At 40.9% G+C, this 21,981-nt stretch overlaps 1 protein-coding gene across 2 annotated transcripts in view; it reads left to right on the top strand.

Annotated features, from left to right (window-relative positions):
• Positions 1-19,043, top strand: part of LOC149414100 (uncharacterized) — a 45,511-nt gene extending 26,468 nt beyond the window's left edge. For both annotated transcript variants that reach the window (XM_089643693.1, XM_089643692.1), the window contains 5 exons: positions 337-452; positions 4,016-4,139; positions 11,986-12,091; positions 14,107-14,168; positions 16,810-19,043. In XM_089643693.1, the coding sequence (XP_089499819.1) occupies positions 337-452; positions 4,016-4,139; positions 11,986-12,091; positions 14,107-14,168; positions 16,810-16,887 (486 nt within the window). In that variant the 3' untranslated portion in view covers positions 16,888-19,043. The remainder of the gene's footprint in view (positions 1-336; positions 453-4,015; positions 4,140-11,985; positions 12,092-14,106; positions 14,169-16,809) is intronic.
• Positions 19,044-21,981: the final 2,938 nt, after the last annotated feature.

Below are 21,981 nucleotides of genomic sequence, written 5' to 3'. Positions count from 1 at the left end.
CCTAATGGGTGAAAGCCAAAATAAAGAATAATAAATAAAAAAATAACTTATAAAAATGTATATGTAACTAAACTTTAAGCACCTGTTGACAAGCCAATTCAATTGGCTTAGCAGGACTTGTTTGTTGATATTTATTCAATAAAAAAAAAATAAAAAAAAGTATTCCTTCTTATTAAGAGTTTTGCGAGGGCAAACAGATTACCGGCACACAACAAAAGGGAATCTGACATTCCAAAGGTTAAATCATGTCTTCATTAATGGTTTTCACAGTTTCTTGTATATATATGAATGTGTAAATGAACTGCAATAACAATAGTTGGTGTGTTTGTGTTCCAGGATACAATAAACTCAAAGCAGTCTCCGACAGACACCATCACCCAGTACGCCTACTTCCTCATCCACCAGCAGACGGTGCTAGCGCAGAGGGCCCTTAACCAGCAGAACCAGTCTGGGTGCGTACCCTCCACATTCCCTTTGTTGCTGTTAATTCACATCAGTACTAATAACTTCACTGGCCACTTCAATAAACCTTAATGTCACAATGCGAACCATCAGCCGAACTGGAACCAGTATTTGTAAATATAACCCCGCCAAATATCTATTTCTTTTGAATATATCATTAACCTCTCAGACAAAGACATTTATATACTATGTGTTCCTTTGAGAACAGTCAAAACGTGATAATTTGTGTTATTTACGAGTTTTGCTAAAAGCATCATAACTCACGTCTTGGGAAACGTAGCCTCATTCTAAAAAATGTTTTGGAAAGATTATGAAATTCACTATCGCATTGTGTTGTTATAAGTAAATATTTGCGTTTCTAAATATATATTTTTTGAAAACGTCAAAAATATGTAAGAATCGATAACCATTATTTCACAGCCGTGAAAAATGTACTTTTTTCTGAGTATCATAAAGAAATAACACTTTATATATTGAAGAAATATAATTAAAAACTATTAGTCACCTCAAAATATTAACCGTCCAAACTAAAATATTTTTAATAAATTATTTAGAAACGCAATAAATTATGAACGAACAAGATGACAGATCCAATCGCCTTAGATAATGCACCTCTACTTTCCATAGATATTCTTGAATACAGACGCGTAGCGTTATTCATTATCGATACTCTGTTTTTTAAATCATGGCAATCCGTATACTAGTGATGGAAATAAATCGATTTTTGTAAAATCTCGCGCGTTTACGTGAAAAGACGTTCTAATGTCTTGACCGCTATTATCATATTTACGTCTTTTGACGTTCTAATGTTCTGAGTGGTTAAAGAAGAAAATAATACTAACTGTTGTGTTCGCACAAACAGTCTCCAACTCGTCTTGGAAGGAGTTTTATAAATAAGAGGTTCTTTTATATTAATCAGGGATTTATTTAATACTATGCGTATTATATTGGTGACTCGTTAGTCGACCTAACTAGAAGCTAGCTAAATGGAATCTGGGCCAGTGCGATTGTCGGAGAGCCTTCGCACTGTCCATGGCGACAACTGGCCACTGGCTCCATCTTGCGGATTTCCCCGCAAGCTCTATGCACTGCCATCTGTGCGTGCATCTACAAAGCTTCTTAACACTAACAAACCTTTGGGGATTTGGTAGTGAGACAATGAAAGATGGCGGTTGTGATGTTACAGCGTTTATTTTGGGTGAGTCAGTAGCGCAGTTGTGAGATGACTTCCGACCGATGAGGATGATACTAGGTGTAAGCGGCGATGACGCTGCACAGTTGGCTGAAAATCGCCTTTCATAGACATAGAGACTTGAATTTTCAAGGGTATTTTTTTTGACTAGAAATGGATTCTGCTGATCATTACTATGCTATAAAATTTCGTACGAAGCAATTGCGTGTACAAATGAAGGAGTTATCATCTTTTTAAGAAAAAATTGTATGGCACTGACATTAAAAATGAGGCTATCTCTGGAATCATAAGGTTGGCCATTCTATCCTTACACACAGATATACTACTATTTATTTGTATTTTTTTGACATACTTTGTATTGTGGCGCAACTTGCGATTTTTTTTTTTTAAATCCTCAAAGTTGAAAAAAACACTTTTTTATGTTGATGGTTCATTTTAATGCTTAAATGCTTTAGATATGAGTAGGCTTTGTCTAGTTTACAATATTTTATATACACTGCATATGTAACTGTTACTGTACATGTACTGTAATGTATATGTACTGTTACTGCAAGGCTGCCCAACCTTTTTAGCAGTTGGGCGAAATTGACGATTTTGAATCACTGGCGGGCCACTGAATACCTGACGGTTCCTATTTCCATGGGGGGGGGGGGGGGGGGGGGTTGTTAGAGAATTTCTATAAAACATAATTCCCCACAAAAAAAATCTAAATGAGTGCTCCCCACAAAATATTTGAAATCCATGGGGGGGGGGGGGGGGGGGGGGGTTGTTACGGAACTTCGCTGAGAAAGAATTCCTCACACCCGAACATCATATGTGATTCCCCACAGCAATTTTTCGAATTCCATGGGGGGGGGGGTGGCTACAGGATTCCATTTAGACGCAAAAAATATTAACCGGTCCAAGACCGGTGTATTTTTGTTTCAAAAGTAAGTTCAACAGGTTAGATTTTTTCGTCACTGATTCTCGTTCTGAGTAGCCTAAATAGCGATAAATCGCCGTCGTTGGCAACACTGGTGACCGCGCGCAAGCTGCATTGTCTGTTTTACCGCGGGCCCGCGACACTTTTTCAAATTGGCGGATTGGCGGGTTTTTTGAAAATGTTTCACGCGGGCCACTTATAAGTCGTTCGCGGGCCACATTGTGGCCCGCGGGCCTGGGGTTGGGCAGCCTTGTGTTACTGCATATGTAGTGTTCTAAACAATTAGTTTGTAACCTAGATAGTGTCTCGGATAAACATATCCAATTCTTATTTATATGCGACACTTATTATATTCTTTCAATGGCTTGTAAACGAATATTGTAATGTGGCTTCCAGACGGGATATACATAGTACTGAAGCCGACTTCCAACAAAGACAAAATATAACAGTTTAATATCAGGCTAGAGATTGCAACACTGCATCTCTCTCTCTCACCCTGCATGCCGCCTGGGTATCTATTCCAGAGTCTCTACCACGAATTACTCGCTATGCGCCATCTACGAACGGAAATCTCTACGACTTTTGTCATAACTTCTATATTTATACATTCTTGAGTGTCACACGGTTGAAGAGATGACTGTGTTGGCAACCCTGTGAATATTGTCTATGTTTCTGATGTGTTTGAGGTTTCTATGGAGTTAATTTGAAATGTCAAAAACAAACCGTTGCCGCGTCGTTCTGTCAACGTTTTTATTTGCTATCGCACTTTTTCTGAAATGAATGGCGGTGGTGGATACATATCGAAATGCCAGAAAAATGGTTAAAACAACTTTGCAAAACTAAACGAATCCGATACCAACTACGAAAAGCGCGCGGGAAACGATCTTTTTTTTTTTTGTATAAGGCAATTCACCAGGATGCAATGAGATTTTGACAGTTTTGCCGATCTCTACTGCTTCGACCCACTCGTTGTTTAAGTCGAATGAATTTTGACGTATGGCGTGTAGTATGTACTTTCGGTGAGACTCAAGAATAACAAACTCTACCAGTGTATGTACTTTCGGCGGAAATTGCGAGCGATCGAGACTGGGGAATAGATACCCTGGAGTCCCAAAATCCCTTCTGGATAAAAGGAGAGATGCTCCTCCGGCCATCTCCCATTCCAGAAGATAGGTGGACTCTCGAGTGGCAATCGTCAGACGTGAGAAATGCCCATCTTGTATTATACTCCACTGAGAGACAGCCTGGGTTCTCACCGCCTCCTAAACTAACCCACGTAAGAAGGTGAAGGGAAGTGTTCTGGCCAAGTGGAGAGTTGCTAATGCCTTTGTTTTTGATAGATGCTTCCGAGATGGTTTCCCGCTAGTGGTGCCAGTAAGTTGTTGGGTGTTTTTGGCCAGTTTTAAGAATGAGATGTCAACCAGTGTTCTTGTTTCCAGTGACAAGGAGGGAGCCAACTCCATCAGCAAGTACGGCACCTCCACACAGGAGTGCTCTTGCCTCTTCAGCCGAGTGTTCCGCCTCCCCTGCCGGCACATACTCATGCTGACCACCGAACTCAAGGTCAGTTCCACAGATACCTTCTATATGTGGCGTCACAAACATCATTGACAAATCAAATCGTCGGGAAAACCCGTTGAACGACAAAACGGCTTAAGTTTAGTTTCTGAGCAACATCACAGTGCCGCATCCCTGATTGCAGTAGTGCCACCACTTGAGCGGCTTCGTCAGCAGTGGTGTCCATTTTAAGGGGTTGTCTTTTTTTGCTATTTATTCACGTGTCCTCTTCAACCTTCGGATTGTGAATAACCTACAATTGTCTTAAACTGCTCCTTTTATAGCCCAGGAAGATGTAAAGAGTATGTGTGCAACATTTTTTTTAATTTCCCGATATCAATATTGTTTGGGCTTGATTACTGGCTCGGGGTTCGGGAAAACTTATGTTTGAAACTTATTTTTGAATATGTGCCCAACCGGGTGGTAACATAGTTCCCCTGTCTGTACACTGCACAGGCAGGGACACTCTTGTGAGGTGTCACATAAAAAAAAAAAAGATCCTTGTTTTCTAGTTGGGGGGTGGTGAGAACTATGCAAGACCCTTGTTTTATAGTTGGGGTGTGGTGAGAACTATGCAGGACCCTTGTTTTCTAGTTGGGGTGTGGTGAGAACTATGCAAGACCCTTGTTTTATAGTTGGGGTGTGGTGAGAACTATGCAGGACCCTTGTTTTCTAGTTGGGGTGTGGTGAGAACTATGCAGGACCCTTGTTTTCTAGTTGGGGTGTGGTGAGAACTATGCAGGACCCTTGTTTTCTAGTTGGGGTGTGGTGAGAACTATGCAAGACCCTTGTTTTATAGTTGGGGTGTGGTGAGAACTATGCAGGACCCTTGTTTTCTAGTTGGGGTGTGGTGAGAACTATGCAAGACCCTTGTTTTATAGTTGGGGTGTGGTGAGAACTATGCAGGACCCTTGTTTTCTAGTTGGGGTGTGGTGAGAACTATGCAAGACCCTTGTTTTATAGTTGGGGTGTGGTGAGAACTATGCAGGACCCTTGTTTTCTAGTTGGGGTGTGGTGAGAACTATGCAAGACCCTTGTTTTCTTGTTGTAGTGTGGTGAGAACTATGCAGGACCCTTGTTTTCTAGTTGGGGTGTGGTGAGAACTATGCAAGACCCTTGTTTTATAGTTGGGGTGTGGTGAGAACTATGCAGGACCCTTGTTTTCTAGTTGGGGTGTGGTGAGAACTATGCAAGACCCTTGTTTTATAGTTGGGGTGTGGTGAGAACTATGCAGGACCCTTGTTTTCTAGTTGGGGTGTGGTGAGAACTATGCAAGACCCTTGTTTTATAGTTGGGGTGTGGTGAGAACTATGCAGGACCCTTGTTTTCTAGTTGGGGTGTGGTGAGAACTATGCAAGACCCTTGTTTTATAGTTGGGGTGTGGTGAGAACTATGCAGGACCCTTGTTTTCTAGTTGGGGTGTGGTGAGAACTATGCAAGACCCTTGTTTTATAGTTGGGGTGTGGTGAGAACTATGCAGGACCCTTGTTTTCTAGTTGGGGTGTGGTGAGAACTATGCAAGACCCTTGTTTTATAGTTGGGGTGTGGTGAGAACTATGCAGGACCCTTGTTTTCTAGTTGGGGTGTGGTGAGAACTATGCAAGACCCTTGTTTTATAGTTGGGGTGTGGTGAGAACTATGCAGGACCCTTGTTTTCTAGTTGGGGTGTGGTGAGAACTATGCAAGACCCTTGTTTTATAGTTGGGGTGTGGTGAGAACTATGCAGGACCCTTGTTTTCTAGTTGGGGTGTGGTGAGAACTATGCAAGACCCTTGTTTTATAGTTGGGGTGTGGTGAGAACTATGCAGGACCCTTGTTTTCTAGTTGGGGTGTGGTGAGAACTATGCAAGACCCTTGTTTTATAGTTGGGGTGTGGTGAGAACTATGCAGGACCCTTGTTTTCTAGTTGGGGTGTGGTGAGAACTATGCAAGACCCTTGTTTTATAGTTGGGGTGTGGTGAGAACTATGCAGGACCCTTGTTTTCTAGTTGGGGTGTGGTGAGAACTATGCAAGACCCTTGTTTTATAGTTGGGGTGTGGTGAGAACTATGCAGGACCCTTGTTTTCTAGTTGGGGTGTGGTGAGAACTATGCAAGACCCTTGTTTTATAGTTGGGGTGTGGTGAGAACTATGCAGGACCCTTGTTTTCTAGTTGGGGTGTGGTGAGAACTATGCAAGACCCTTGTTTTATAGTTGGGGTGTGGTGAGAACTATGCAGGACCCTTGTTTTCTAGTTGGGGTGTGGTGAGAACTATGCAAGACCCTTGTTTTATAGTTGGGGTGTGGTGAGAACTATGCAGGACCCTTGTTTTCTAGTTGGGGTGTGGTGAGAACTATGCAAGACCCTTGTTTTATAGTTGGGGTGTGGTGAGAACTATGCAAGACCCTTGTTTTCTAGTTGGGGTGTGGTGAGAACTATGCAAGACCCTTGTTTTATAGTTGGGGTGTGGTGAGAACTATGCAAGACCCTTGTTTTCTAGTTGGGGTGTGGTGAGAACTATGCAAGACCCTTGTTTTCTTGTTGTAGTGTGGTGAGAACTATGCAGGACCCTTGTTTTCTAGTTGGGGTGTGGTGAGAACTATGCAAGACCCTTGTTTTCTAGTTGGGGTGTGGTGAGAACTATGCAAGACCCTTGTTTTATAGTTGGGGTGTGGTGAGAACTATGCAAGACCCTTGTTTTATAGTTGGGGTGTGGTGAGAACTATGCAAGACCCTTGTTTTATAGTTGGGGTGTGGTGAGAACTATGCAAGACCCTTGTTTTATAGTTGGGGTGTGGTGAGAACTATGCAAGACCCTTGTTTTATAGTTGGGGTGTGGTGAGAACTATGCAAGACCCTTGTTTTATAGTTGGGGTGTGGTGAGAACTATGCAAGACCCTTGTTTTATAGTTGGGGTGTGGTGAGAACTATGCAAGACCCTTGTTTTATAGTTGGGGTGTGGTGAGAACTATGCAAGACCCTTGTTTTCTAGTTGGGGTGTGGTGAGAACTATGCAAGACCCTTGTTTTCTAGTTGGGGTGTGGTGAGAACTATGCAAGACCCTTGTTTTCTAGTTGGGGTGTGGTGAGAACTATGCAAGATCCTTGTTTTCTAGTTGGGGTGTGGTGAGAACTATGCAAGACCCTTGTTTTATAGTTGGGGTGTGGTGAGAACTATGCAAGACCCTTGTTTTCTAGTTGGGGTGTGGTGAGAACTATGCAAGACCCTTGTTTTCTAGTTGGGGTGTGGTGAGAACTATGCAAGACCCTTGTTTTATAGTTGGGGTGTGGTGAGAACTATGCAAGACCCTTGTTTTCTAGTTGGGGTGTGGTGAGAACTATGCAAGACCCTTGTTTTATAGTTGGGGTGTGGTGAGAACTATGCAAGACCCTTGTTTTATAGTTGGGGTGTGGTGAGAACTATGCAAGACCCTTGTTTTATAGTTGGGGTGTGGTGAGAACTATGCAAGACCCTTGTTTTCTAGTTGGGGTGTGGTGAGAACTATGCAAGACCCTTGTTTTATAGTTGGGGTGTGGTGAGAACTATGCAAGACCCTTGTTTTCTAGTTGGGGTGTGGTGAGAACTATGCAAGACCCTTGTTTTATAGTTGGGGTGTGGTGAGAACTATGCAAGACCCTTGTTTTCTAGTTGGGGTGTGGTGAGAACTATGCAAGACCCTTGTTTTATAGTTGGGGTGTGGTGAGAACTATGCAAGACCCTTGTTTTCTAGTTGGGGTGTGGTGAGAACTATGCAAGACCCTTGTTTTATAGTTGGGGTGTGGTGAGAACTATGCAAGACCCTTGTTTTCTAGTTGGGGTGTGGTGAGAACTATGCAAGACCCTTGTTTTCTAGTTGGGGTGTGGTGAGAACTATGCAAGACCCTTGTTTTATAGTTGGGGTGTGGTGAGAACTATGCAAGACCCTTGTTTTCTTGTTGTAGTGTGGTGAGAACTATGCAGGACCCTTGTTTTCTAGTTGGGGTGTGGTGAGAACTATGCAAGACCCTTGTTTTCTAGTTGGGGTGTGGTGAGAACTATGCAAGACCCTTGTTTTATAGTTGGGGTGTGGTGAGAACTATGCAAGACCCTTGTTTTATAGTTGGGGTGTGGTGAGAACTATGCAAGACCCTTGTTTTATAGTTGGGGTGTGGTGAGAACTATGCAAGACCCTTGTTTTATAGTTGGGGTGTGGTGAGAACTATGCAAGACCCTTGTTTTATAGTTGGGGTGTGGTGAGAACTATGCAAGACCCTTGTTTTATAGTTGGGGTGTGGTGAGAACTATGCAAGACCCTTGTTTTATAGTTGGGGTGTGGTGAGAACTATGCAAGACCCTTGTTTTATAGTTGGGGTGTGGTGAGAACTATGCAAGACCCTTGTTTTCTAGTTGGGGTGTGGTGAGAACTATGCAAGACCCTTGTTTTCTAGTTGGGGTGTGGTGAGAACTATGCAAGACCCTTGTTTTCTAGTTGGGGTGTGGTGAGAACTATGCAAGATCCTTGTTTTCTAGTTGGGGTGTGGTGAGAACTATGCAAGACCCTTGTTTTATAGTTGGGGTGTGGTGAGAACTATGCAAGACCCTTGTTTTCTAGTTGGGGTGTGGTGAGAACTATGCAAGACCCTTGTTTTCTAGTTGGGGTGTGGTGAGAACTATGCAAGACCCTTGTTTTATAGTTGGGGTGTGGTGAGAACTATGCAAGACCCTTGTTTTCTAGTTGGGGTGTGGTGAGAACTATGCAAGACCCTTGTTTTATAGTTGGGGTGTGGTGAGAACTATGCAAGACCCTTGTTTTATAGTTGGGGTGTGGTGAGAACTATGCAAGACCCTTGTTTTATAGTTGGGGTGTGGTGAGAACTATGCAAGACCCTTGTTTTCTAGTTGGGGTGTGGTGAGAACTATGCAAGACCCTTGTTTTATAGTTGGGGTGTGGTGAGAACTATGCAAGACCCTTGTTTTCTAGTTGGGGTGTGGTGAGAACTATGCAAGACCCTTGTTTTATAGTTGGGGTGTGGTGAGAACTATGCAAGACCCTTGTTTTCTAGTTGGGGTGTGGTGAGAACTATGCAAGACCCTTGTTTTATAGTTGGGGTGTGGTGAGAACTATGCAAGACCCTTGTTTTCTAGTTGGGGTGTGGTGAGAACTATGCAAGACCCTTGTTTTATAGTTGGGGTGTGGTGAGAACTATGCAAGACCCTTGTTTTCTAGTTGGGGTGTGGTGAGAACTATGCAAGACCCTTGTTTTCTAGTTGGGGTGTGGTGAGAACTATGCAAGACCCTTGTTTTATAGTTGGGGTGTGGTGAGAACTATGCAAGACCCTTGTTTTATAGTTGGGGTGTGGTGAGAACTATGCAAGACCCTTGTTTTATAGTTGGGGTGTGGTGAGAACTATGCAAGACCCTTGTTTTCTAGTTGGGGTGTGGTGAGAACTATGCAAGACCCTTGTTTTATAGTTGGGGTGTGGTGAGAACTATGCAAGACCCTTGTTTTCTAGTTGGGGTGTGGTGAGAACTATGCAAGACCCTTGTTTTATAGTTGGGGTGTGGTGAGAACTATGCAAGACCCTTGTTTTCTAGTTGGGGTGTGGTGAGAACTATGCAAGACCCTTGTTTTATAGTTGGGGTGTGGTGAGAACTATGCAAGACCCTTGTTTTCTAGTTGGGGTGTGGTGAGAACTATGCAAGACCCTTGTTTTCTAGTTGGGGTGTGGTGAGAACTATGCAAGACCCTTGTTTTCTAGTTGGGGTGTGGTGAGAACTATGCAAGACCCTTGTTTTATAGTTGGGGTGTGGTGAGAACTATGCAAGACCCTTGTTTTATAGTTGGGGTGTGGTGAGAACTATGCAAGACCCTTGTTTTATAGTTGGGGTGTGGTGAGAACTATGCAAGACCCTTGTTTTCTAGTTGGGGTGTGGTGAGAACTATGCAAGACCCTTGTTTTATAGTTGGGGTGTGGTGAGAACTATGCAAGACCCTTGTTTTATAGTTGGGGTGTGGTGAGAACTATGCAAGACCCTTGTTTTCTAGTTGGGGTGTGGTGAGAACTATGCAAGACCCTTGTTTTATAGTTGGGGTGTGGTGAGAACTATGCAAGACCCTTGTTTTCTAGTTGGGGTGTGGTGAGAACTATGCAAGACCCTTGTTTTATAGTTGGGGTGTGGTGAGAACTATGCAAGACCCTTGTTTTATAGTTGGGGTGTGGTGAGAACTATGCAAGACCCTTGTTTTCTAGTTGGGGTGTGGTGAGAACTATGCAAGACCCTTGTTTTATAGTTGGGGTGTGGTGAGAACTATGCAAGACCCTTGTTTTATAGTTGGGGTGTGGTGAGAACTATGCAAGACCCTTGTTTTATAGTTGGGGTGTGGTGAGAACTATGCAAGATCCTTGTTTTATAGTTGGGGTGTGGTGAGAACTATGCAAGATCCTTGTTTTATAGTTGGGGTGTGGTGAGAACTATGCAAGACCCTTGTTTTCTAGTTGGGGTGTGGTGAGAACTATGCAAGACCCTTGTTTTCTAGTTGGGGTGTGGTGAGAACTATGCAAGACCCTTGTTTTATAGTTGGGGTGTGGTGATAACTATGCAAGACCCTTGTTTTATAGTTGGGGTGTGGTGAGAACTATGCAAGACCCTTGTTTTATAGTTGGGGTGTGGTGAGAACTATGCAAGACCCTTGTTTTATAGTTGGGGTGTGGTGAGAACTATGCAAGACCCTTGTTTTATAGTTGGGGTGTGGTGAGAACTATGCAAGACCCTTGTTTTATAGTTGGGGTGTGGTGAGAACTATGCAAGATCCTTGTTTTATAGTTGGGGTGTGGTGAGAACTATGCAAGATCCTTGTTTTATAGTTGGGGTGTGGTGAGAACTATGCAAGACCCTTGTTTTCTAGTTGGGGTGTGGTGAGAACTATGCAAGACCCTTGTTTTCTAGTTGGGGTGTGGTGAGAACTATGCAAGACCCTTGTTTTATAGTTGGGGTGTGGTGAGAACTATGCAAGACCCTTGTTTTATAGTTGGGGTGTGGTGAGAACTATGCAAGACCCTTGTTTTCTAGTTGGGGTGTGGTGAGAACTATGCAAGACCCTTGTTTTATAGTTGGGGTGTGGTGAGAACTATGCAAGACCCTTGTTTTCTAGTTGGGGTGTGGTGAGAACTATGCAAGACCCTTGTTTTATAGTTGGGGTGTGGTGAGAACTATGCAAGACCCTTGTTTTATAGTTGGGGTGTGGTGAGAACTATGCAAGACCCTTGTTTTATAGTTGGGGTGTGGTGAGAACTATGCAAGACCCTTGTTTTATAGTTGGGGTGTGGTGAGAACTATGCAAGATCCTTGTTTTATAGTTGGGGTGTGGTGAGAACTATGCAAGATCCTTGTTTTATAGTTGGGGTGTGGTGAGAACTATGCAAGACCCTTGTTTTCTAGTTGGGGTGTGGTGAGAACTATGCAAGACCCTTGTTTTCTAGTTGGGGTGTGGTGAGAACTATGCAAGTTCCATGTTTTATAGTTGGGGTGTGGGGAGAACCACTTCCCCGTCCAAAGTCCCCGAGCAACACCGGGTACACATCAGTTATTTCAAAACATTACCCAAACCACTTCCCGTCCAAAGTCCCCGCTTACAATTAAAAAAGGTTTTATGGCATGTTTGATTTCCGATTGTCGCACCAACAAACTGCAATAATTTCCACTGTGGCTTATGTCGTCTTTGGGTTGCTGTGTGGAGGGTCTTTTTGAGGACAGGAAGGAGAGACCGCAGATGAATGGAGGGAGGAAACATAGAGGCTGGCAAATAATTTCACAGCCGAGCTGTTGAATATGCAAGCGATCCATTCTCATGTCACTGTGTATTGATGGATTATTTGTTTGATTGTTTGCAGGTGAAGACGCATATCCCGTTTGAGCCTCGCTGGACCGTGCACCACTGCCTCTTTGGCTGCGAGCTGGAGAACAGATCCTCGTCTCCGGGAAACCAGGCAAGCAGCGGTGAGTCAATCTTACAAATTACAACTTCCAATTTGGGAGGCGGGTATGTTTACTTTATTGGATAACCAAAACCTCTGCCATAGGATAGGTCACCCCAAGTGGTAAGTATCGGCCGGTGAGTTAGTAAGGGTGCTCGGGTTCGTGAGGAGGTATAAATTATATATTCGTGAGTCAGTATAAAAATCCTGCCAAATTGTAGTCATGCATTTTAGGATTTTATCCGTGGAATCAAGTATACATGTTTGAGATAAATTGAGAACAGTAATTATTTTTCTTTTTAACACCTCCAGCCTTTTAGTGTCATTTATGACCGGGTGTCTAAATTTTATAAAAGTAATAATGCGGAAATAATTCATTTTTTTTTAAGTTAAATAATTACTCTTTCAAGTTAATAAGCCTCAAATATTTATACTGGAATCCATTTATAAAATCATAAAAATAGTAAAAATAAATAATTCACATTTCGTGCTTCTATCGTAACAATTGGTTTAACTTCAAATATTATTTTTTATTGTATGAACGAGATAAAAGTGAAGTTACAGTTTTCTTATAAATCCCCAAACAAATCGAATGTGTTTTCGAAATATCGAGTTCTCTCAATTTTTCTACGATTGGAGTAAAAAATTAAGTAAAAATGTGGTTAGCGTTTTTGACAACATTTTGCATATTTGATATAATTTTTTTATTAAATAGTAATGTTTATTTTAAATGCATACACAATGAAGATAATTTTATCTAGTTTCTAAAACAGTATTTGTTTTTACGGAAAATCAATAAATAAGATGTATATGGCGCATTTGAAAAACACAGAAAACATTGCAAACTGAACAAATGCGATGAAAGTAAGGGTTTTGAGAGGCTTTTCAACAATAACTCTTGGGTTTTCCGAGCCCCAGATGTGACAATTTTGCTTGTCGACGAAGCCACCGAGGTGGAAATGGGCCTCACCACACAAGATGATTTGCATTAATTAATAATAGTGAATTTTAATAATCTCAATGCGTTGTTGAAGCGTGTATCGTTCCATTTTTATTAATGGCGTAGTTTCTACTTGTCAAATGTCAAAAAATGACAGCTTCAAAAGTAACATCTACCGAAATAGCGGGCTATTCAAAATAACACCTCTTATTGGAAAACCTGTATAAGATACAAAAATAAAAAAGTACTTATTTGGTAAGAAATTATAGAAGGTAGGTACAGAACTGGTTGTAAATTGTTAAAAGAATGAGCTGGCAATATTGTATGAAATGGGTACTTAATAAAATGCATCAACTATAAATGCATATTTAGAAGCTCATAAAATAACTTTAGAGGATATGTAAAAAAATATATATACAGGGTGTATCGGCACGTACCCGACAAACTTTAACCAGCTATTCCTTAGCATATTTGGAGTAAAAAATCTTATGTGCACTTTGCTGTCCGGTAACGTTTATTTTAATAAAAAATTTACTATTCATATTTTCACCACATGTCACCACTGTTTTATCCTTTGTCAAAGTTTGATAACCCATCTGGCAAATATTTTATTCGAATTCCGTTGAATAATGCACGTGTGTACCTATATTGGCGCACACTTACAATCACAACGAAATGGCACGGCACCATTCGTCTCATTTTTAACTATTATTATTTAGTGTGTGCGAAAGAGCGAAGACGCTTTTTGACATACTTGCTTATAACAGCTGTTGAACACGAAACGCAATGCCAATGACAGTGATGTAGTGTGGAAATTTTAATTTTTTTTGTTTTTAATTGAAAAAAAAATGCTACCGGACAGCAAAGTGCCCATAACATTTTTTACTCCAAATGTGCTAAGGAATAGCTGGTTAAAGTTTGTCGGGTACGTGCCGATACACCCTGTATATAGCGTTTATATTTTGTTTATTTTTTTTAATTAAAAAATCTTTTTATAATGTAAAGACATCTGTGACGTTTGTGGCTAATAATGTCCTTCCGAGTTTCGAAGGGTTAAGTTGTTATTGCATCAAATATGTAATCTTTTGTGTTTGTAGATGGAGGTCAGGAGGGTATGAAGCAACAATACGTGGTGGGCTCCAACGGAGGGCAGAACACGGTAAGTCTATTTCACCCACTACAAATATATCACTATTGGCGCAGACGCAAATCAGCAAATTTGAGTTTGTTCGTAGACATCGAAATTGATAGACCAGCACAACAGGGATCTTGAAACAAACCAAGTTTCACGGAGCGGGGAGGTGGCGTGTAATACATATCACTATTTACTCCTTGAAAATAAAATCTTATAGCCCAGCTACACTACTCGCGAAGTTGATCGAAGTTGACCGAATACGATAGTGTGGGCACGAACTTTGCTTCGCTTCGGGCAACTTCGCTTCGCTTCGCCCGACTTCCGATTGTTGTCGGTAAATGCGCCCGAGTCAAAGGACTCGAAGCGTCACGGCATAAATAAACCAATCACTGACTGGTTGGACTGAGTTACTCGCGAAGTTGCACGAGTGTGTGGGCACGCACTTCGAACTTCGGCTAACTTCGTCGAGGACTTCGTCGAGGACTTCGTCGAAGCGTCGAAGCGAGTAGTGTAGCTGACACTTTAGAGTTAACTAACTAACTAACCATCATGCCGTTTCACACACACCTTGCCTCATTCACATTCATACATACTCTTCTATTACTCTGACTCTTGACATAACCCGACTCGAGTATCTGATTTATTTGGTCGTGCCATGTCTTTCTCGGGCGTCCCCGACTTCTGCTACCATTCGCATCATATATCCTCCCTGTACTCCTTTCTTCGCTCATTCGCTCAACATGCCCAAACCATCTAAGCGTCCCTTTCTTGATCTTACTCATTAAACTTACATCAGCCTTGCACTCTTTGTGGATCTCCACATTTCTCACACGATCATACTTGGTCGTCTTCTTTCGTATGGTGGGGGGGTCAGAGGGGGACATCTAGGTCTGCGAGCCATTCTAGGGCCTCAGGTGTCGCCATGTGGACCTCATCAATCCCGCCGGGGAATGAATGGAGCGGAGATTCGTTGACCACATGTTCGGTGGTCTGAGCTGCACCACATTCACACATCGCCGACTCTTTAAGGCCCCATCTGTGCATCATGTGGGCACAGCGGCTATGGGAGGAGCACCTTAACCTATTGATGGCGGACCAGGTTGAGATCCCAGGCTGTCTCTCGGTGGGGTCCTGTATGAGGTGGGCATTTCCCACGTTGGCCGTTTGCCACTCAAGTTTCCACCTATCTTCTGGGGTGAGAGGTAATCAGAGACTCTCTCTCTTTCCGCCCAGAAGGGCTTTCGGGACTTCCAGGCTGTGAACCCAGGCTGTCTCTCGGTGGGGTCCTGTATAAGGTGGGCATTTCCCACGTTGGCCGTTTGCCATTAAGTTTCCACCTATCTTCTGGGGTGAGAGGTAATCGGAGGAGCCTCTCTCCTTCCGCCCAGAAGGTCTTTCGGAACTTCAAGCGGCATGCCGGGTGGGAGACGACATCTTCGTGCAAAGGTATTGCGCTTTTTGCAGCGCCTTCTTGTATTCCATCAATGTTGCAATTTCTCGCCTGATGTTTGGCGGTGTTATGTTTGCAAGTACGGGGAGCCAAGGGAGAGGAGTAGATTTTAATCATACATGGTTTTACCACACATACGCCTCAGGCATCTCATTTCTACAGCAGTCATTTTTACAGTTGTTAAATTGCTGGCTGCTTAAAAACTACAAATCCCAAATGGGTTAAAAAAATTCGGCCTGGTTTCCAAAATTGAATATTTTGTACCTCGACGAGTTGGAGACGAATCACATTCGTTACAGTTTCGGGAATGCTTTGAATAAACCATGACATCAGCCGTACATTGACCCGGCGCAGAAATGTAAAGATCTGAATGTTCATTTTTAACCGAACCGCCTGGCAAAGCAACTGCTAAATATGAGTGAGGTGGGTAAATTATAAATAGTTTAACAAAATATTTGATTTTTGAACTTTTGTTGGCCTGATTTGTAGTTAAGTTTTTAACGCAGCCAGCAATTTGCGCATTTTTTTACAAAAAACTCCACACAAGAGGCTCTGAGGAAAATAATTTCCCTCGGGGCCTGTCATCTTTGGTGATGCTTTGTGGAGGGTCTTTTTGAGGAGAGTAAGGAGTGAACACGGGTCTTGAAGAGACCAATGTTGTAGGAGGTAGGAAACACAGATGCCGGCAAATCGTTTCACAGCCGAGCTGTTGAACTCGAGAACGAGTGGTAGAAACGTCGCATTCTGACAAATGTCAAACCGGTGGCAAAGGGATCAATGATGCTAGTTCCTAGGAGCATCTTCCAGTGTAATACCAGTAGAACATGCACAGCATATCTACCTGACTCCTGTGCTCTCAAGTTGCCATCCTTTTTTCATAAAAATAGGGGAATCTATCAAACGGACCACCTGTTTCTGCACAGTCATGGGTTTTTTTTCCAGTTATTTTGGGGCTCCAAACCAAAAGTGGCTGCCAACAGTGCGGCGCACTTAAGATTTGTACAGGGACCAAGCATATCAATGGAAGGCATGTTGGGAAAATTGCTATCATTTAAGCAATCTTCAATTATATTATAATGCGAGTTGCTATCACGCCACCTCCCCGCTCCGCACAACTTAATTTTATTCCTTTTTCCCTGATCGGCTGGTCTGCCAATTTTATTGTCTATGGTCTAAGTAAATTTAGCAGTTTGTTAATAAGATGCTATTTGACAGGTGGTTTACTGCACTTCCGGGGGATCGACGGAGCAGCACCAGTACATTCCTGTGGAGCCAAACGGACTTCCCGCGTAGCCCATACTGGCCTGCCTCATCAACACTGACGGCTGAGGATCCGTATCCTCGACGGGACCAGTACATCCGGAATACTGATCCAATACATCGCCTGCTTCAATCCTCCACACAATCTCCTTACTCCCCGAGTGTCACAAGGGATTATAGCATCGAGATCTGCTCACTAAACTAATAACTAGGGGGGTATTTCACTATCTCTGATTATGTTCTGACTAAGCACTAATCCGCGGATTAGTCATTTTTTCGTTTTCACTATATCTGAATAACGCTAACGCTCGGGTTAAAGTTCAATTTGACTAATCAGTGCTCGAACCTCACGTTAGGCGCTATTCCTCGAATCAAAGATGGCGTCAAAACATTCCGAGTTTGACAGCGGAGAAGTGAGTCGAATTTTGTTGCGAATTATTGTGGATACCGAGGTTTTTGATTTACAGAAGCAGGTGAAAGGGCGGCGATGCGAAGGCCGCGAGTTTTAAGAGCTCGAATGAATTTGAATGCTTGTATGATCCATCCTGAATTATTTGATTGTGTTCAAAATAAGAAACAATGTATTAATTCGACATCTAAAATGACCTGATAATCAACATAACATAACCAAAAAAATGCACACTTTGCGGTGTGCGGAATGACGGCGTTGACCACAGATCAACAGACAGCCGTGGCAGTAGATGGAGTAACTGCAAACATTTAGCGATGTTGCCAGACTATTTCGAGTGTTATCTATCCGGAAGCTCGGCAACAATGGTGAAACGGTCGCCGTTGAATAACGAAGTTATTCTGATCTTTAAAGCCAGCCAACGGCTAGCTAGTCAGATATTTAGCCCGACATAGTGAAATACCCCCTAAATCTAAGTGTGATCTATACCCATTTGAAATAATTGAGTACTTTCAACTTCTCCGCCCCGGATAGGCTTATCATTTTATTGGTTGTGGGAAAGAAATTATTAATCAGGAATCTGTAGGTCAGTGTGTCCAGGATTGACAGACGTATGAAACCATCCCCCACTACTCCGCAAGGCGACGGTTCGAGTCTGCTGGAGAGGTCAAAGAAACTATTATTAAAAATGACAAATGATTCATTTACGAAAACAAAATAAGAAGTTTTTTTTTTCCGGTTCCTTGGAAAACTTCTGAAGAGAGTTTCGCTGTATCTTCAAACACGTTGTACGCACGCAGCCTCTTGTGAATGACAAGAATGGATACAAGATTTCACAATATATATTTTTTTTTTCATTTATGAAATGCTCTTAATTTATGTACTAAACTTTTCACCATTCTTTTTTCTTGTGAAAAAAAGAAATCTTTTACGTACTTCATTTTAATATATTTTATTTACACCTTCACACTTCCCATGGGAAGGGCGGTTGTACCTTTTACGCCGGTCCTTCTTGAATGGCTGTAAAGGCATTGCTGTCCGATAATTCTGTGTGAAAATTGTACACCAATCTTTTGTGCGGGTCCCACCTACAAATATATCTATGTATAATAGTATCTCTTATCTTCTTGTGTCTTGTGTGGAAGAATATTTAATCAAAAGGAAACTATACTAAACCTTTATCTGTAGAATGGGGAATAATATCCTTGCACTTGGCGCTGGAGATGCGGAAATCAAAAGGAAACCATACTAAACCTTTACCTGTAGAATGGGGAATAACATTCTTGCACTTGGTGCTGGAGATGCGGAAATCAAAAGGAAACCATACTAAACCTTTACCTGTAGAATGGGGAATAACATCCTTGCACTAGGTGCTGGAGATGCGAAATCAAAAGGAAACCATACTAAACCTTTACCTGTAGAATGGGGAATAACATCCTTGCACTTGGCGCTGGCGAGATGCGAAAATCCAAATTTTAATCAAAAGGAAACTATACTAAACCTTTATCTGTATAATGGGGAATAACATCCTTGCACTTGGCGCTGGCGAGATGCGGAAATCCAAATTTTAATCAAAAGGAAAATATACTAAACCTTTACCTGTAGAATGGGAAATAACATCCTTGCACTTGGCGCTGGAGATGCCGAAATCCAAATTTTAATCAAAAGGAAACTATACTAAACCTTTATCTGTAGAATGGAGAATAACATCCTTGCACTTGGCGCTGGAGATGCGGAAATCTAAATTTTAATCAAAAGGAACCATACTAAACCTTTATCTGTATAATGGGGAATAACATCCTTGCACTTGGCGCTGGAGATGCCGAAATCTAAATTTTAATCAAAAGGAACCATACTAAACCTGTATCTGTATAATGGGGAATAACATCCTTGCACTTGGCACTGGAGATGCGGAAATCAAAAGGAAACCATACTAAACCTTTATCTGTATAATGGGGAATAACATCCTTGCACTTGGCGCTGGAGATGCCGAATTCTAAATTTTAATCAAAAGGAAACTATACTAAACCTTTATCTGTATAATGGGGAATAACATCCTTGCACTTGGCACTGGAGATGCGGAAATCAAAAGGAAACCATACTAAACCTTTATCTGTATAATGGGGAATAACATCCTTGCACTTGGCGCTGGAGATGCGGAAATCAAAAGGAAACCATACTAAACCTTTACCTGTAGAATGAGGAATAACATCCTTGCACACTTGGCGCTGGAGATGCCGAAATTCAATTTTTTTTTGTAATATGCGTAAGTGAAATCCAATTTTTTTGTTATGCAATAAAATACATACATTAAACATCAGAAAATGGCCCAAAACTACGTCTAACTTCAGTTAATGGAGTTGTATTACAAGTAGGTTTTAATTTCAGACAGTATTTTTATAGTTGGGGTGCGGTGAGAACTATGTAACAATAAATCATTCAAATAAATGTTATCTTCAAAGATAAATCTGTCTAAAGCAAAATCTCGATGTATTTTCGTCGGCTTGAAGGGTGTTAATCGTAAAGCATAATATATTATGGTCTCTCTTTGTGCAAAAGCTCTCAAACAGCGAGCTCTTGCATTGTGTTTCTGCACTTCTGTTTCCGTTTTGAATTTCAAAGTTAATGCAATCATTTTCAGCTCGCAATGTCATTTCAATCATAAGTATGGGCGTGTGTGTGCGTGAATGTCACCAAAAGTTGATTGAATGCATTTTCATCGACAACGAGTCTATCAGCTGAGTTTCAGCACGATCGGATTTCGGGAAGTGGGTTAATTTCCACATCCAAGATTCCTTTTCATTCTTTCATTTGTGAAAACAAAATTTTAATTCAGAGGATGTATTTAAAAACATAAGTATATATTAAACTAGTAATAGTGAATACAAATAACCTAGTCAAATAAATTTTTCTCAGCAAAAATTTGTAGTTAATTCTGGCGTCATGAAATTTGTACCATTTTCAAATATCGAGCGAAACTGGGTAATACAATATTTTAAAACGCGTAAAAGAGTACAAAAATTGTTTACTCAATTTTTAAGAAACTTTAAAGCTCCACAGCTCATGATGGAAACCACATTGCGAGCTGAAAATAATTGCATTGATCTTGAAATTCAGGACAGAAACAGCAGCACAAATTTCACAATGCCAGAGTTCACCATGTACGTGGAAGATTACGCAGGGCTTACCACGTATAGTATAATAATCCGAGGGGATGTTTGGGTAGGGCATGAAATAAACAAAAACACTCTTGTTTAGTCTTATAATTCATAATATTACAAATATAGTGCCGAAACACTGCGTCTGGTAACCGGCGCACTAATGTTAGGTCATTTCCATCAAATGTATTATTGTCGTAGCTCTAGTAGTTTTTCATCTTCTGTTTTCATTGGCTAGGACGTATTGCGATGCTTTTGTCAACGAGAATTATCTGTGCACATTTATATACAATGTTATTCAAACGGGAATGAGTTAGGACGGATTGTTTCAGAGAATTTGAACAATTCATCAAATTTCTGGTTCTGTGAAAGTCCTATTCAAGTTCTGTTATTATATCATTATAGGCTAGTTGCCTGAAAGAACTGAAATAACAACAGAACTTGAAAAATCTTTCACAGAACTTGAAAATGAACGTTGTAATTTGATGAATTGTTCAAATTCTCCGAAACAACCCGTCCTAGTTGAAGAGATTCTTACCGATTCTACTATATTCTTGATGATTCCTAATGACTTCGTTAGATTCTTATAAAGTTTACAATTTTTAAAGATTACATTATGTTCTTACTAATTTAACAAGTTTCTTAAAAATTTCATTTTGTTCTTACCAATTTCACAAATTTATTTTTAATTTCATTTGATTCTTACCAATTTCACAAGTTTCTTAATAATTTCATTTTATTCTTACCAATTTCACAAGTTTCTTAATAATTTCATTTTATTCTTACCAATTTCACAAGTTTCTTAATAATTTCACTTGGTTCTTACCGTTTTCACAATTTTCTTTCAATTTCATTTTGTTCTTACCGTTTTCACAAGTTTTTTTAATAATTTCACAAGTTTCTTACCAATTTAACAATTTTCTTAATAATTTCATTATGTTCTTACCAATTTCATAAGTTACTTAACCCCTCAGGCCTCTGACGGACGGTCGGAATATTTCTGCTTTCCAATAAAATCCAAAACTTATCTGCAAACGAAAAACTGTTTTTGAAATGTTAAATTAGAAATCAACATATTTTTTTAAATATTAAAATTTTTAACGCAAACATAAGTTTTTAAAATTACCTTACGTTTTTCGTAACTAAAATTGTTGATAAATAAATATAAAACACACGCACACATTTTACTGGACAAATGTTTTTGTCATTTCGTATAAAAATAGTTCACAAAGTTTTCTAAAAATATTTCATGTTGCGTTCGGAACCTTTGTTTTCATATAGATTTGAATCTTTGTGTAGATAGATTTGAATATAAAGCTTGGTGTTTTCTCTTTCTCACACTGTTTAGATCATATTTCTCACCATGACATGAGCTGTTCCCAAAATAGAACAAATTAGCCTTAACCACTCGGAACATTAGAACGTCAAAAGACGTAAATATGATAATAGCGGTCAAGACATTAGTACGTCTTTTCACGTAAACGCGCGAGATTTTACAAAAATCGATTTATTTCCATCACTAGTATACGGATTGCCATGATTTAAAAAACAGAGTATCGA

Source organism: Hesperophylax consimilis, chromosome 20 (genome assembly GCF_061612785.1).
Source record: "Hesperophylax consimilis isolate HC1 chromosome 20, BYU_Hcon_1.0, whole genome shotgun sequence".
NCBI lineage: Eukaryota > Metazoa > Arthropoda > Insecta > Trichoptera > Limnephilidae > Hesperophylax > Hesperophylax consimilis.
Note: the sequence above shows the minus strand (reverse complement) of the source record. Positions and strands in the feature narration are given on the sequence as shown.